General features: G+C 44.1%; 1 protein-coding gene across 1 annotated transcript in view; it reads right to left on the reverse strand.

The window, feature by feature from the left end:
- Nucleotides 1-445: 445 nt before the first annotated feature.
- TEX36 (testis expressed 36) overlaps nucleotides 446-17,567 on the reverse strand; it is an 89,000-nt gene continuing 71,878 nt past the window's right edge. The window contains exon 4 of the mRNA XM_050803802.1: nucleotides 446-614. Within this exon, the coding sequence (XP_050659759.1) occupies nucleotides 489-614 (126 nt within the window). The 3' untranslated portion in view covers nucleotides 446-488. The remainder of the gene's footprint in view (nucleotides 615-17,567) is intronic.

Consider the following 17,567-nt stretch of genomic DNA (forward strand, 5'->3'; position numbering starts at 1 on the left):
CTCGCAGTGTCTACACCGGGCAGTTGCTGTTTGCACGACATTGAGTAAACGTCACTTCCATCAGGGGCAGTTACCCTTTGGGATTTCTGATGAAGGTACACCTTTTGAGATGCTCTCAAACAACTCCAAAAGATGCTCTGTCAGGGGCAGAGTGGTCCTATCTGACTTTTAGGGTTTATACATTTACTCTGAGAGTGAAACAACAGGACAAACATCGTCTCACTGGCTTAAGAGAGCAAACAAAAAAGACCATTAGACAGATCATTCTTCCTGCCAGGGAGACAGCCTATCGATACTTGCGACCACACAGGCAAGCAGAATAAGAGGATTTCTCCATAGCTGGGAATTTATTTTTCCAAGAATACCGAATAAATCCTTGTGGTTACCAACCAGCGAGGCTAAGACAAAAGGTCCTTTTCTTCCCAACTAATACGCATTCTATTAGTCAGGACTGGGGAACGGGTGACAGAAACTTGCTCCCAAAGAGCTCACACGACAAGGAGGGGTGCATTAGTTCTCAGGCCTGGACGAGGAAAAGACTGGGTCCTCACCGGCTCACAGAACTCTTGTCTCTTGCCTGGTTCTCCCTGTGGCACCGTTGCTGTCATTCTTTCCTGTGAGGAAGAGGGAGGAAGTATTACCATGAGTAGTTGTGTGCTTAAATCCTCGTAGTTCAGCAATCGGAGAGGACAGGGGGCCTTATTCTCCCTGCCCAAGCTTTAAAAACACCCCAGAGAAGGATTTAGTGAGGCTTAGCCTGAGCCCTAGGCCCATCCCTGAATTGGGGCGAGGGAATGGGATGTCATTACCGGCTCAGTTGGGTCATACATGTGTCTGTCCCTCTGACTGGAGGGATAGGGTACAATGAGGGGCTGCCCTCAGCAGAAGCACAGGGTTGAATCCAGGCAGGAAGGTTTCCAAAAGGTCTCAGGTTCTCTTCTGCATGGACAAAACAGTAAATATCAGGCTGGGTGCAGTGGCTCACGCCTGTAATCCCAGCACTTTGGGAGGTTGAGGCAGGAGGACTGCTTGAGCCCAGGAGTTGGAGACCAGTCTGGGAAACATGGTGAAACCCTGTCTCTACTGAAAATACAAAGAATTAGCCAGGCACGGTGGTGCACGCCTGTAATCCCAGCTGCTCAGAAGGCTTGAGGTGGGAGCATCACTTTAGCCTGGGAGGCAGAGGTTGCATTGAGCTGAGATCGCAGCAGTGCACTCCAGCCTGGGGTACAGAGTGAGACTCTGTCTCAAAAAAAGAACAGACAAAAAAGATGAATATAAGTATTCATTATTTTAAATCATAAAAAATAATTTAAAATGTGGAGTGAAAACATCACCCCTAATCCTGTCATCTCCAAACAACTGTAATTAACACGATCGAGTATTTCCTCCGAGTCTTTTTTCTCCAGGCACATGTACATGTTTAATATAGTCCTGCCATATTGTATAGACAATTTTGCATCCTGCTCTTTTTACTTAAGATGATAACAGAAGGATTTTCTCATGTTATTTCCTTTGACTGTGTTCCCTGCACAATCCACTTCCTTTCCTACTCAGATCTTTGGCAGAAAAAGTTTGTAGACTGCACAAATAACTGGAAGGAGTACTGACTTTTTTTGGTTTCCGGGGGAATGTGAGCAAAGAGAAGAGCAAGAAAGATTAAAAAGGGCAGGTCTTGGTGACCCTCACGGGGCTGCTGAAATAAACAAATGTCATATTCTATGTGCATGCCTTGAAATGGCTATATTTATCAGCATTATAGTCATTAATCACTAAATTTATTTTTCCCTGTTTTTTTTTTTAAATAACTAAGTCCACTGGACAGCTTGAACACCAGTAGAGGGTGGTGCTCTCCTGCCACAGCCCACTGCAGAGAAAGGAGTAATTTCTGAGAATCTATGGATTTATGTGGGTTGTGGGTGATAACAGGGTTTTCTAAAAGCACTTTCTGCTTCAGGTGAGGAGAGGATGCTGTTCTGAGAGCTGCTGATAATATGTGGATCCAAACCCACAGGCTTGAGCTGCTTAATTGAAATTCACATCAAAATGGAATTCTGGTTTAGCTCAACTTGACTACTATGGATGATGAAAATAAATCCCTGGGTCACACAAGGATAGTGATTGAGTAGAGCTTGTTTGCTGGCACAGGAATGACATTTCGACTGGAATTAAATTGTCGTCGGTTAACAGAACTGAATTTTCTGTCATTCTTTGACTTGAATTTTCTTTTTTCCCAAGATAACATGGACAGGACCCAGGTATTTCCAATGACTCAGAAAATAGTACATTTGGCTACGGGCTTACCCAGCTTTAAGTGGGCTCTGCTCTCCCTGAAGAACAGAGCCAAGGGAAGGTGGGGTACCCTGTCGTCCCTCCTTCTCTCATTTTCCATCCTGTCTGTCCAGTCCATAAATGTTCTGTGGCTCTACTTCTAGAATCTCCTCTGCTACACCTATGGCCAGACCACCCCATCTCATGCCTAGACTACTGTGGTCCCTTCAGCCATTATCCACACAGGAGTGACAGCAACCTTTCAAAAACCAAACCCACCTGTGGCAATCCCCTGCTCACATGGCTTCTTGTTGCCCTGAGACCAAAACTCTCATTTGCAGCCCTGCTGATGGACTCCCTTTCTGACCCACCTCTACCTTTCCCCACATGCTGTGCCCTGGTCGCCCATGCCTCCTTCCTAGTTCCTGAACCCCCCAAACTTGTTCCTGCCTCAGGGCCTTGGCACATGCTCATGCCTCTATCTGCCTCATCCCCAACTCATTACACAAAGGACTCCTGATTATTCAGATATTGACTCAAAAATGCCTTCCTTTGTGAGACTTCCCTGAATAGCTTCTGCTTTACTTCATTTCTGGCACACTCATTCTTGGAAAGAAGCTTGCCATATTAGTCCGTTCTCATGCTGCTATAAATAACTGCCCAAGACTGGGTAATTTATAAAGAAAAGAGGTTTGACTCACAGTTTCTATGGCTGGGGAGGCCTCAGGAAACTTACAATCATGGTGGAAGAGGAAGCAAACACGTCCTTCTTCACAAGGCAGCAGGAAGGAAAAGTGCAGTGGGAAGGGGGGCAAAGCCCCTTATAAAACCATCAGGTCTCATGAGAATTCACTCACTATCATGAGAACAGCATGGGGGAACTGCCCCCTTGGTCTAATCACCTCCCACGAAGCCCCTCACCCAACACGTGGGGATTACAATTTGGATCACAATTCAAGATGAGATTTCAGGTGGGGACACAGCCAAATCATGTCACTTGCTTTCTCATTCCTGCATGCCCATCTTCTTGCTCTGATATGGTTTGGATTTGTGTCCCTGCCCAAATTTCATGTTGAATTGTAATTCCCATTGTTCGAGGAGGGGCATGGTGGGAGGTGATTGGATCATGGGGATGGATTTCCTCCTTGCTGTTCTCATGATAGTGAGTGAATTATCCTAAGACCTGGTTGTTTAGAAGTGTGTGGCACCTTCCCTTTTGTTCTCTTCCTCCTTCTCTGGCCATGTAAGACATGTCTGCTTCCCCTTCACCTTCCACCATGATTGTAAGTTTCCTGAGGCCTCCCCAGCCATGCTTCCTGTACAGCCTGTGGAACTGTGAGGAAATTAAACCTCCTTTCTTTGTAAATTACTCATTCTCAGGTAGTACTTTAGCACAATGTGAGAATGGACTAATACAGTTTCCCCAATTTGAAGTAAGCTTCTTGAAAACAAGAATGTTGTTAGATCTTAGTCAACATGATTTAGAAAGTATCTGTTGGGTACTTAATAAATATTAGTTGAATAAAAGAAGGAATGAACATCCAATTCTGAAAAGGCATGGTCTGTATTATTAGACATAGAGGAAGATATTTTGGAGTGTCGGCTTCTCTCCAACCAATGGCTGCTTGGTTTTTACCACTAGTTTCTTGCACATTGGACTTGTCTTTAAGCCATGAAAGGATCCCTTTAACATTCATTAAGGTCAGGCAAGTGAAAGTCTTACTTCTAGTACAGGAAAGCAAAAGCATGGATCTAACTAAAATGTCAAGTGCCCTAAGGTGTGAAAAATATTTAAAAACTTTCCATTTGCTCTTTTATGGTAGTACCCTTTGTCAAAACCTTTTCTCCAATTTTATTCATGCCTGATAAATGGAAGAGGAGAGTTTTCCCAGAACACCATAAAATACACCCAGCTAGACAGGGCTAGGAGATTTAAGTGGCTTCCTGCCTGTTCCAGTGCCTGGAGGGGTAAAGCGGAGAAAAGAAACCTTTGAGCTTGAAGACAGCTGGAGGGAAGAAAAGAGAAAACATAAACTTAGAGCCCAGAAGCTTCTGAGAGGGAAGGGATCAGACCCCAAACCCTCGTCACCAAGGGCCCACATTACTGAAGCCCGCTAGGTGGGCTGGCTGGTCCTGGTCAAAGTCCAATGACCAGAAAGGATGCAAGCTTCTACTGGCCTCAGCCTCCCACTTCCAGTTACAGGCCTCATCCCTCCGACCAGGGGTGGAGAAACGACCCATCCTGGCCCATTCATAATTTTCCATCACCCTGACTACCATGATTGGCCTAGGGATGGTCACATGACCCAACCAAGCCCATCAGAGTCCTTCCCTGGGACTTTCCTGCCTGGAGCTGGAAGGGAAGAGTCCTCTGTAATCTTTAAGGACCTCAGCCCAGAGTGGCCTGAGATGGAGCATGCTGAAGAAAGTCCACTTGCTGTCAGAGAGAGCACATCCTCCTCAGTAACTCCCCACTCCGGCACATCCTCCTGGGTATTCTCAATTTCCTGCCCCACTTTTCCCCCACGTCCTTACAAGGACTTTCTGGAAACACCTTTTAAGCAAACTACCTGCACTCACCTATTTGTCTTGGAGTCAGCTTTTGGGGAATCCAAACTAATCAGGAATGGCCTGTCTGTGGAACATCCCTAAAGCCAGTTCCGTCTCTGCCTTTTCCCCGCTAAGGTTGTGTGATTGAATTAAATCCTGTCATTCTCAAAGAATCACGAAGCAGAAAATGTGGGTAAGCCACTCAACCCTGGGATTTTGAGAGAAGTAGTCATGGGGGAATGTAGGGTGGTGGTCTCTCAACCTTATCTGAGCTCACACCTCCCAACCCATGGAAATGATTGAGGCCCAGGCGCCATGAACTGGGCATATCCCTGTAGAGGGTAGGTAACTGTCTGTCCTCCCACCCAAAGGAGCCTGCAGCTGAGCAGAGTTTGTCTTCAGCCACAGAGGCAGCAGTGAGAGGAGGAGGCTGAGTTCCACTCAGACAAGGCCACAGTGATGCATGGTCTTCGGGGGTAAGCAGGTGCTCTCACCAGACCTCAGGGGTGGGGTGGTTTTCCCAACGCAGTCAGCTGGAGGAAGCGAATCTGAGTGCCTTCCCATGGCAAGACCAAGGGAGTGAGGAAGCCAAGGGACATGCTCAGAGAGATGGCCAGCAGCATCCCGCAGGGGTGAGGTGGAGTGGTGCCCTCAGGGAGGGCTGGCAGCCTGTATCCTAACTGCTGCATCATCCCTAAGAAAAACCACGACTTTCACCTCAGTGATGTCTAGCTGTAAAGCACTTTCACTCCCATAATTTAACTGTACCTTCTTAACCTCAAATTCTAGAGCGCAAATTTTCTACACATTTCACAGAGGAGGAAGTTCAGGCTCTGGCAGGTGAGGTGGCTGCCAGCTCCACAGGGCCAGGGTTCATCCCTAAAAAGAGACAGCAACTTCCCCAGTCTCAAGAGCATGGTCATGTCTTTCAAATGCACATACCTAACTTTAAGTTTGTTTCTTCCATTCTGCTGCGTGCGTGCTTACAGATCCAAAATGGTGGCCAAGTGCACTGGATTTTATCATTTATTTGAGTGAACTTGACTGCTTAATTAGCTGCTTTAAAGTTTCGTTTAGAGAGTGATGCAGCTTCATACACCTATAGGCAGCAATTCGTCATTTGTTCATTCAGACAATCAATAAATAAACCTCAGGAATTTACATGGATTAAGAGCCCAAAGTCTTCTTGAAGTGGTATTTTTCAGTGCTTATTTCACTTTGGGTTGCTAGGAGATAAATTGGTTTTTTAAAAAAAGCAATTTGCATGAAGACCAGGAAAGCATTTTAATAATGTCAATATATAGCCAAATGGACTAAAGTGCTAAAGTGACAATTTTTCACTAGATAATTAAGCCTCCAAATTTAAACGTTATAAAAGAGATATAGTTGTATTCCACGGAGATCTATTCCACTTAGGTAGCTAATTATTTCTCAAGAACAACACTGAGTCATGTTAGACATCTTCTTGCTAATCTAATAATATTAAGCAACTGGGAGATGGTCCTATCCTACCACACAATCAGGAATGGAAAACTGGTAGGATTTTAATTGCAGAATTGTGGGAAATTTATTCTTCTAATCACTAGCACAAATCTGACAATCTGTCCAGCAGCTAGGAACTAAATTGAAGTTTACTTTCCCTGATACATATGTTGTAAATTTCACTAATTTGACCGGGTGGAGAGGAAGAGTGTCTTAGTTCAGCTGTGCTGCCATAACAAAATCCCTGAGACTGGGTAACTTAAAAACAACAGAAATTTATTTCTCACAGTTCTGGAGGCTGGAAGTCCAAGATTAAGGTGCCTGCAGGTTGAATGTCTGGTAAGGGCATGGTCTGTGTTTTCAAGATGGTGCCTCTTGCTGTGTCCTCCTCCAGAGGGAATGAACGCTGTGTTTTTGCATAGCAGAAAGGGTAGAAGAACAAAAAGCTCTTTTTGTTTTGAATGCTGCATAGATGCTCTTTTGTAAGGCATTAATCTCATTCATGAGGGCAGAGTCTTCAGGACTTAATCACCTCCTAAAGGCAGAACTTCTCAATACTATCATACTGGCAATTGAATTTCAGCTTGTGAATTGTAGAGGACACATTCAGACTCTAGCAAAGAGCCCATCTATTTTGGTTAAAAATATCAGCTGTAGGACTTATGTAATACTTTTAAAATGTTTTCCTTCAAGTCCAAATAGAATCTTGAGTCTGGCACAAAATAATTATATAAGTGTTAGCCATTATTATTGCCTCAATATAGATACATAGCCTGGAAGAAGCTTTAAAAAATTCTTTGAAACGGTACAGTAGATCATTTGCAAAGAGTCTGATCATTCTTCCCATCCTTGTACTCCAGCCTTTTCATCCCGTGACTTTACCGCTTCTCCCATCCAGAGAGGCAGAAAATATGTCTCTTCCCACCCATCCCCCAAATCTGGCAGGCCTGTGACTTGCTTTGAACAACAGGTTGTGGAGAGAGTGACACTGTGGGAGCTTAGAGCCCAGGCCTCAGAGATCTCAAAGCTTCCACTCCTGTCCTCTTCGAACTCCTGCCAGTATGCAAAAAAAGTCCCAGCTGGCACTGTGGACGTGAAAGACCACCTCGAGGGAGAGGCATGCCTGCCATGTTAGTGAGTCTGTCTTGGACCCAACAGCCCCAGGAAAGCTATCAGACTAGGGGCCACCTGAAAGACTCCAGGCAAGACCAGCAGAAGCACTGCCCAGCAGAGCCCAGCCCAAGCTGCTGACACACAAAACTGTCCACAAATAAAATGGATGTTGTTTGAACCCACTAAGTTTTGGGGTGGCCTGTAATGCAGCAACAGATCGCTGATACAAATGGGTTTTTAATACATGTAGATAACTCAGAAATAAGAGTATAAAAATAATCCTCATAACCCTACCCCTAATTTTAACAGCAATTAATATGTTGGTATTTTTCTTCCAAACTTTTTATGTTTTTTACAAGGTGAAAACATTGATCTAAAATCCGTCTCCTACCTCCAGTTCATCTGTTGAAGACCTTACCCCCAAGGTGACTGTATTTGGAGACAGAACCTTTAGGGAGCTAATTAAGGTTAAATGACATCATAAGTGTGGGGCCCTAATCCAATGGGAGTAAGTGTACTTGTAAGAAGAGGCAGAGACACCAGAGATTTCTCTCTCTCTCTCCTCCTTGAATGTGCAGAGGAAAGCCTCTGTAAGAATGCAGCAGGAAGATAGCTGTCTAAAAGCCAAGGGGAGAGACCTCACCAGAATCCAACTATGACTTCCAATGGGCAGAAATGTGAGAAAATACATTTCTGTCACGTAGTTTATCCATCCTGTAGTATTTTGTCACAGCAGCCTGAGAGGACTAATACACATATACTAACATTTTGAACATCTGCTGTTTCATGGACCCAGTGCGAATGTTTCTTCATGTCATAGATAGTCTTCAACATCATTTTAAACAATATCTCAGATGAATGTCTCAACATGGTTCCATTAGAAAATGCAGCCTTAGGCAAAGATGAACCTGCTGATACTTTATTTGGGAGGTGCAAGCACTGGGAAGAAACGAAAGAAAAACACCAGGAAAAACACAGATGCTGTGTGATGAGTCACTGTGTTGACTGAGATCTCCTGACAAACTGCACAAAGACATAGCAGGTCAGTCACCCCCTGGCTTAAGGTGTGTCCCCAGAGGGGCTGCGAGGAAGAACTACACCATAGACGAGTTCCCAGAGGGAGAAAGCAGGGAGGTTGTACCTGCCCAATTCCCTCCTGCCTCCCACTTCCAGCAGGTCAAAAGTCACCCCCAGAGGGAGTGTCTTGGGCTTAGAAGGCAATACCCCAAAGTATGGCACGTTGGTGCGCTGAGGACTTTGAACCGAAGAAGCCTGGGGAGGCCTCACAAACAAGGTCTCTTCAACCTTCTCCCCTTTCTCCCTCAAGGCCTGTCATAGAAAACAAAACTCCTCTCCCCCAAGGTGGATCACAGAAACTAGAACTCCTCTGCCCCACCGCTAGCCATCAAGTGTGGAAACGTCGCTCTGATCTCTCTTTCCCATGAAAGCCCTCATGGGACAGGTGTCCTGCCCTATGTGTGGAAGGGAAGGAACGTCTTCCAGAGGCAGAGAAAAGAATCCGAACAAACAGCTTTCTGGGTTCCCCCACACAACTCATCCAGTTTCTTGCCCCTTTTGTGTACAGTCATGTTTCTCCACAACTAGCCAACTATCCACTTCTTTCATCAGACTTCGCATCAAAATCCATAGTTCTCCCCAGGCTTTTGGGACTTCGTTTCCTTGTGAAGGCTCCCATGTCATACAAAACTTTCATTTAATGATTTGGATTCGTTTCTGCTGTTAAGCTGTCTTTGTCAGTTTTACATTCAGACCTAGCACGGCACCCTAGGAGGGTTTGAAAACTTCCCTCCCCTACAGGAGCTGACTGTCCCATATGACTGAGTTGTGTGGTCCAGTCCTTTGGGTTTGCACAGAAGACCTGGCTTGTGGTATTTTATCTAAGTTCAGTAATAGAGTGCAACTGTGTGCATGTGGGACACAGAGCTCAAATGACAGTGAGACAGAGGCCATCTGCAGCATCTGACAAAGCACACAAGTCTGTGTCCAATACACATGTAGATAGCATAATTTAGTCAGTCAATTGTTTCAGTCCTATTATTGTACACTTAGTTGATTTCCAATGTATTATCTTTACAAATAAGGTTGGGATAGACATTTTTATAGGTTAATCCTTATTCTCCTCTATGCTATTTCTTTAGCATAAGTGCCTAGAAGTAAAATCATTGGGTCAAAGGTAGTGAATAACCCGGATGGATACTATTATATATCTTGTAGTTTTCAGGTCTTGTACATTTCTTGTTAAATTTATACCTTAGTATTTTATTTTATCTTTTTGACTCTTGTGAATAAGATCTTATTCCAATAATATATTCCTTAATGGGTTAGTGTGTATAGTAGTCTATCAAAAAGATTTGCCAGGGTGGCACATGCCTGTACTTCCAGCAGTGTGAGAGGTCGAGGTGGGCAGATCGCTTGAGCCTGGGAGTTCGAGACCAGCCTGGACAACATTGTGAAACCCTGTCTCTACTAAAAATGCAAAAAAAAAAGAAAAAATTAGGCATGCGTGGTGTCCCACACTTGTAGTCCCAGCTACTCAGGAGACTTAGGTGGGAGGATTGCTTGAATCCAGGAGACAGAGGTTGCACCACTACACTCCAGTCTGGGTACCAAAGTGAGACCCTGTCTAAAAAAAAAAAACGTACCAGGTGATATGGTTTGGATTTGTGTCGCCACCCAAATCTCATGTTGAATTGTAATCCCAAGGGTTGGAGGTGGGGCCTGGTGGGAGGTGATTGGAAAGGTGGTTTCTAATGGTCTAGCAGGATCCCCCTAGAGCCGTTTTGTGATACAGTCCTCTTAAGATCCGCTTGTTTAAAAGTGTGTAGTGTCTCCCTCCTCTCTCTATTCTCCTGTGCCTGCCGTATAGACGTGTCTACTTCCTCTTCGCCTTCCACCACGATTATAAGTTTCCTGAGGCCTCCCCAGAAGCAGAAGCCTGAACAGCTCACAGAACTGTGAGTCGATTAAACCTCTTTTCTTTATAAATTACCCAGTTTCAGGTATTTCTGTACAGCAGTGCAAGAACAAATACACTGGGTATGGTGGTGTGCTCCTGTCATCCCAGCTACTTGGAGGCTCAGGCAGGTGAGTGGCTTAAGTCCAGTAGTTTGGGGCCAGCCTGGGCAACTTACTGAGACCCCATTTGGGAAAAAAAGGGTTTTATATTTTGTATTATCATGTTTTAATTTAATTTTTAAAGGTGATTAGATTTACATGGTTCAAACTTTTAAAGTTTAAAAAAGTTATAGAGTAAAAAGCCTCCCACCAATATTCTCACCTCTGGAAACAATCAATGCTATCAGTTTCTTACCTTAGAGACACTTTATACAGGCTGGCCCAGTGGCTCACGCCTGTAATCCCAACACTTTGGAGGCTGAGGCAGGCAGAGCACCTGAAGTCAGGAGTTCGAGACAAGCCTGGCCAATGTGGTGAAATCTCATCTCTACTAAAAATACAAAAATTAGCCAGGCATGCTGGCATTCCCCTGTAATCCCAGCTACTTGGGAGGCTGAGGCAGGAGAATTGCTTGAACCAGGAGGTAGAGGTTGCAGTGAGCCAAGATCACACCAGCCTGGGCTACAAGGGGGAAACTCTGTCTCAAAATTAAAAAAAAAAAAAAAGAGAGACACTTTATACAAATGAAGCAGACACACACATATACACACATGTATCCTTCTTGCTATAACTATAACAAGCAATAGTTCTTCTGTGCCTTGCATTTGTATCTTGGAGAGCATCCCATATTAGCCCCTAAGGATTCCTTTTTTGGTTTGTTTTTTAACTAGATTCTCCATCGTAGTATGTATACCATAATCTATTTAATCATTCCACTGGCAACTGGCATTTAGAATGTTTCTAATCTTTTGCTATTTCGCAAACACAGCAGTCACTTTGTAAACATATCACTTCATGCACACGTGAGTGTATCTCTAGGATAAACTCTTAGATGATGGATTAATGAGTCAAAGGGTACAGACATTTGTAATTTGGATAGAGCTCTCCATAGAGGTTGGACCAATTTACATTTCAAAGGGATTGTATCCAAGAGAGTCCCTCACCCTCATCTCAGTGTGACATTGACCTTCTCTATCTTTGCAAGCGTGATTGGTTAAAAGTAGTATCTCAGTGTAGCTGTCATTTGATTTCACTTACTGTGAATATGTGTTAGTCCATTTTTGCATTGCTTTAAAGAAATAGCTGAGGCTAGGTAATTTATAAAGTCAACAGGTTGAATTGGCTCACAGTTCTGCAGGCTCTACAGGAAGCAGAGTGCTAGCGTCTGCTTCTAGTGAAGACCTAAGGAAGCTTCCACTCATGGTGAAAGGTGAAAGGGGAAGCAATGCAGCATGTGGTGCAAGCAGGAGAGAGAGAGAGAGAGAAGGGGAGGACCCAGGCTCTTGTTGTTGTTGTTTTTTTTTTTTTTTTTTTTTTTTTTTGAGATGGAATCTCGATCTCTCACCCAGGCTGGAGTGCAGTGGCCCGATCTTGGCTCACTGCAACCTCCACCTCCCGGGTTCACGCGATTCTCCTGCCTCAGCCTCCCAAGTAGCTGGGACTACAGGCTCGTGCCACCACGGCCAGCTAATTTTTGGTATTTTTAGTAGAGATGGGGTTTCACCATGTTGGCCAGGATGGTCTCGAACTCCTGACCTCAAGTAACCCACCCGCCTCGGCTTCCCAAAGTACTGGGATTACAGGCGTGAACCACTGCACCCAACAATCAGATCTCACGTGAACTCACAGAACAAGAGGTCCCTCATCACCAAGGGCTGGCATGAAGGCATTCATGAGGGGTCCGCCCATAATTGAAACACCTCCCCCTCGGCCCCACCTCCAACATTGGGGGTACATTTCAACATGAGATATGGAGAGGAAGAACATCAAACAATAGCAGAATGATTTTCAGCATCTTCCCATAAAACTATCTCTATTTCTTTTTTCTGAGAACTAACCATTTATGTTCTTTGCCTATTTTCATGAGATTGTTTATTGTATAGATTTGTTAAAAACAGCAAACTCACTGGATTCTCCTTTTCATTCCAATAGTTTGTCAGTTGACCTTCTTGGATTTTTCAGATGAACAGCTAAAACACCTGCAAATAATTACCACCTGTATCTTCTTTCTAACATTCTTATCTTTTCTCTGTGTGTGTATTTTTACATCGACTTAGAATTTCCAGAAAAGCATTGAAAAATAGGGGTGATAGTGGCCACCCTTGTCTTACACCTGACTTTAAGGGGAAGGTTCCTAGTGTTTCAGTAACAAGTGTGATATTGGTTGATACACTGAGATGGATACTTTTTACTCTTTTAAAGGAGTGTCTTTCTATTCCCAATTTACTGAGATACCATCAGTGTTTTGTAAATTTGATCAGTATTGGATATTGAGTTTTATTAAAATATCTCCAGAATAGATTGAAAGAACCATATATTATTTATTTGTCTTATAATATGATAAATTATATTAATAGATTTCCTAATCCTAAACTATCTTCGCATTCCTGGGATGGTGCAAGACTCAATTATCTAGTATTGTATTTAGGATTTCTGCATCTCTCATGTATAGTCATACGAAAAGTTACAGTCTAATTTTCATTTGGTCAGAATTCACTGTATGACGTTGAGCTATTATCAGAATAATGTTGTCTGATGAAATATGATTCACTGCACGCTCATCTTTTGAAGTGATGTGGTTTGTAAAGTCTCGGTATCACAATTGGTTAGATGGCTCTTGGGCAATCTTCATCTTTGAGCATCATTTTGCTTTTCCAAATCTGCATAATTAAGTTGCAGGTCTCCTTTTTCACAACTACAATCACCTGTCTGCAAGGCTTCTGCAGGAATCCACTTATTAGCATTATACGACCTTGGACAAGTCTGTTAATGTCTCTCAGCCTCATTCTCTCTCTCACTTTTTTTTTTTTGTTTTAATTTGAGACAGGATCTTGCTCTCTGTGGTACGGGCTGGAGTGCAGTGGCACCATCTCGGATCACTGCAGTCTCCACCTCCTGGGCTCAAGCAATTCTCCCACTTTATCCCATAGCTAGGACCACAGGTGCGTGGCACCACACCCAGTTAATTTTTTTAAAAGATTTTTTTTGTAGAGACAAGGTCTCACTATGTTGCCCAGGCTGATCTCAAATTCCTGGCCCAGGTGATCCTCCCACCTCGGCCTCCCAAAGTGCTGGGATTATAGATGTGAACCACCATGCCTGGCCCTCCTTCTCTTTTATTTAAAAAAAAAAAGGTGGGGGGCAGCTACTAATAGTACTATCTTCATGGTGGCACTATTTTGTAAAGATTCATAAAATTTTACAAAAGCTTTTAGCACAGCATTACAGGGTAAGAGCTCCAAATGTGGCAGATATTATTATTACTATTACCACTAGGCTGAAAGTGTTTCCTGATAACCAGTCCCATCCAATGGAAGTCCACGTCAACAACATACTGACTTAGTGCGTGCTGCTCAGTGCTCAGATAAGATGATGTTTATGAAAACGCATTGGAAAAAAGCACTAAACAGAAGTTAGCTATAATGAGAATAATATTGTCTGATGAAGAAATATGATTTACTTTGTGTTGATCTTGTGGACTGGTATGGTTTACACAAACATCATGACACAATAGATAGATTCTATATATAGATATAGATACATTGATATACATACATATGATGCAATCAGGAGTTACAAACGGGCTCCAAAGGTTGTTCTGTTGCACAGTTTAAATGTTCTTCTTCGGTTGTGTTCACATGAGTAATGTTCATGGGATATATTTTTTTTCCCCACATGTGGCCCAAAGGTGAATCATCTCACAACGGGCCTGGCCTGCACCATACTACACCTGGAGACAGCACGGCCCAGTGATGAGGGCAGATCTGAGCGCCCTCCCTTCCACCCAGCTGTGAGGCCATGCGCAAGTGATTATCTTTCTCTGTGTCTTAGAATGATAATGACAGAAATCCATTTCATTTGGAATTTGAGAATGAAAAGGTGAGTTACTAAAGGTAAAACATTTAAAATCGTGCCTGGCCTATCTGGAAGCATTCAGTGAGCGTTTGATGTCATCTATATTATTTTAATTACTGCACTCTCCTCTCAACTATCAACAGGAGGCGAGATCAGTCGGTGGATGGTGAAAGTTAAAATTCAATGTAGTCCCCAAATCCCCCAAAACCCTTGTCATTGGCTCTGCCCTTAGTAACTGGGAGCCACCAAGGCCCAGAAGTGAGGGCCGCCAGGCTGCGTGGATTTGTCTTGAAGATCTTCCTGCAGTGGGAAGCCAACGGCTGCTAGGATTCACACACTATCCTCCTGGAGTGTCCTGTAGGACTCTAGAACTGTCTCAGCTTCACTATCTGTGTGTACGCACGCTGGGAAACCGCACTGATCAATACCCTCGTGTCTGCCGTGGTTCTCTCTACACTGAATTTACCTGAATCAATAGGAAATTAGTGTTCCTGTATTAGAGCAAATCTTAGTCTTAGCCTTGAAAGTGTAGCTATAATACACAAGCATGTTCATGAAGCTGCCACATTAAGGGGAAATATCCCTCAGACTCAGAGAATCAATTAGCAGATGCGTTCATGACGAACTTGTTTACTCTGCTCTTGTCAACTTTTCTTTGTTGAAACTGACCTTCCCTGCTTGTATGAGAATCATTAGTTCCCAACAGGAAAGACGGGGCTTTCCGTTTCACAAGTCTGTGAGCGTTCATTTCTGAGTAGGGCCCAGGCTCAGCAATATTTTCACAGAGTGACAGTCATAATCGAGTCCTAACAAACGATTGTCCTGCACAATAGAACCGCAAATAAAACTCTACATGTTGAATGTGCTTATTGTTCCTCCTTGTTTGCAAACATGTACATAGTGAGATCTTGATTATTTCAGAGCTTGGAAAAACAAAATTGTCTTCCAGTCTGTTTGAGCACTGGTTTATTTTTCTGGCTCCTGGAGAAATGCCCAACTTTTTTGGAAGAGCGTATCTTGTGCATCCTAAACTCTCCTACTGGGAGAAAACCTTCGGTAAAGACAGCAGGCATGAGGAAAGCGAGGCTGGCGGTGGCAAGTGGAGACCATCCCCGTGAAGCGAGACGTGCGTTAGGTCACAAGGGCCACCAGGGCCACCAGCCACAGTCTCTCTTTGATGAGCTTCCAGTGGGTTCTGACCTCCGTGTAACGACCCCTCTCTAACTACATGCTCACAAATACAACACAATTTTTTCTTTGCTTGTATAGAATGTAGCCACTTGAATTTTATGTTTAGATTTCTGTAGAAGATAGAGGAGAAAGCAGTGTTTCTCTACTCTCTTACACAGTCATGCAACACAATGCTTCTGACACCAGATGTGCCGGGTTTCCTCCCTGCACATCTAGCAATTCTCTAGCAGACACCAACTGAATATCCTATCATTTCATTCAGTTCTGACATTATCCACCAAGAGATCGCATCAGATCCCTCAGGGCGAGGGCTCAGTCCTACAGCACTCCCATGTGAGAGGCCAGTCCCAAGCCCCAGGTTGTGACCCATACTTCCCACCACCTGGCCATAAGTCAGGGATCCCACAACCCCCTTCCTCACAATTGATTACTTTGTTAGAGCAGCTCACAGAATTCAGGGAACACTTTACTTAGGCTCACCCACTTCTTATAAAGGATGCTACAAAGGATACAGAACAACTGCTAGATGGAAGAGATGCCTAGGGGGAGGTATGGAGGAAGGGGCGTGGAGCTTCCATGACCTCTCGGGGGTAACACCCTCCAGGAACCTCCAGGGGTTCAGCAACCTGGAAGCTCTCCGAACCCTTCCTGTTTGGGTTTTTATGAAGGTTTCATTATGTAGGCGTGATGGATTACATCATTGACCACTGGTGATGAAATCAACCTTCATCCTCTCCATGCTCCACTGAGGGTGGGAGGCGGGGCTAAAAGTTCCAACCTTCCAATCACAGAGTTGATTCTTCTGGCAACCATTCCCCATGCTGGTCTGCCCAAGGGCCTCAGCCACCAGTCATCTCATTAGCATGACGCTTGAGCACAGCTCAATATAACAGATAACCTGGGACTCTGGATTCAGAGATTCCTGGCTGGGAATCTGGACTTAAAATGCAGTTGTATAAATTTGTAATCTCTCTTGTTAACTTTCCTCATCTGTAAAATGGGTTAAAAATATTACTTACTTCAAAAAGCCATTATGGGATGACATGAGATGCCCCTTTCAACATTGCTAGAACATCTGGCGCCTATGAACTGCCTATCCCAACAAGAGTGACCCAAACTTGGTTGAGCCCTGCCGGTGAGCACATGCAATTTTAGGGGAGTGACTGTGGACTTCACCATCACTTAGAACTGCAAAGTGCTTACATTGCCCAATGTTGTAGTCCATCTGTCTTCTCTATCCACTGCAGATGCATGTTTGCACCTGAGGCTTGGACTTCACATCAAACTCTACTTGTATCCACCATGTGAAGTCCATTCTTGGTCCCACCCATTGAGGTTCCTCCAGAGCCCAACCACTGTTACGAAGCCGAACTTGGGTCTGCTCACCCAGTGCACAGAAAAAAAACACTGACATGGAGATTTGCAGCAAGAGAAAATGAGGCATTATTACAGGGTGCTGAGCAAAGAGAACCTTGCAACTAATGCTTAATACCCAAACTGCCCAATAGCTTACAAGCAAGAATTTCTAATGGCAGGGGTACATTTCAGGAAAGCAGAAATTACGTTGAAAACCATAAATCAATACATGGAGGTTTTATGTTGGTTTGGCCCAAAAAGGCAGGCTATCTTTAAGTGGGCACTTAAAGGTGGATTCAGAGCTATTTAATTTGCAATTGGTCAAGGAAGCAAGGCTGTGTCTAAAAACTGGGGGTCAGAGTAAAGGAGCCTTCAGTTCTGGCCTGGAGGACTCGCTCCAGGCCCCACAGGAAGAAATTTAGAATGGCAGTCAGCGTTCAGGCCTTAGTTCCCCCTTATCTGAGATCCACATGACAACGGTTGGCATTTTCCATTTGGTGGGGGCCTGGGTTTCCAAAAAACAACTCAAGGACATATGCTAAGATGTTATCTTTTCGTTTCTGTAGGGATCCCAAACACTTTGTGACTCTGGCTCACTTGGGTGGCTGTTGTTG

Source organism: Macaca thibetana, chromosome 9 (genome assembly GCF_024542745.1).
Source record: "Macaca thibetana thibetana isolate TM-01 chromosome 9, ASM2454274v1, whole genome shotgun sequence".
In the NCBI taxonomy this organism is placed as follows: domain Eukaryota; kingdom Metazoa; phylum Chordata; class Mammalia; order Primates; family Cercopithecidae; genus Macaca; species Macaca thibetana.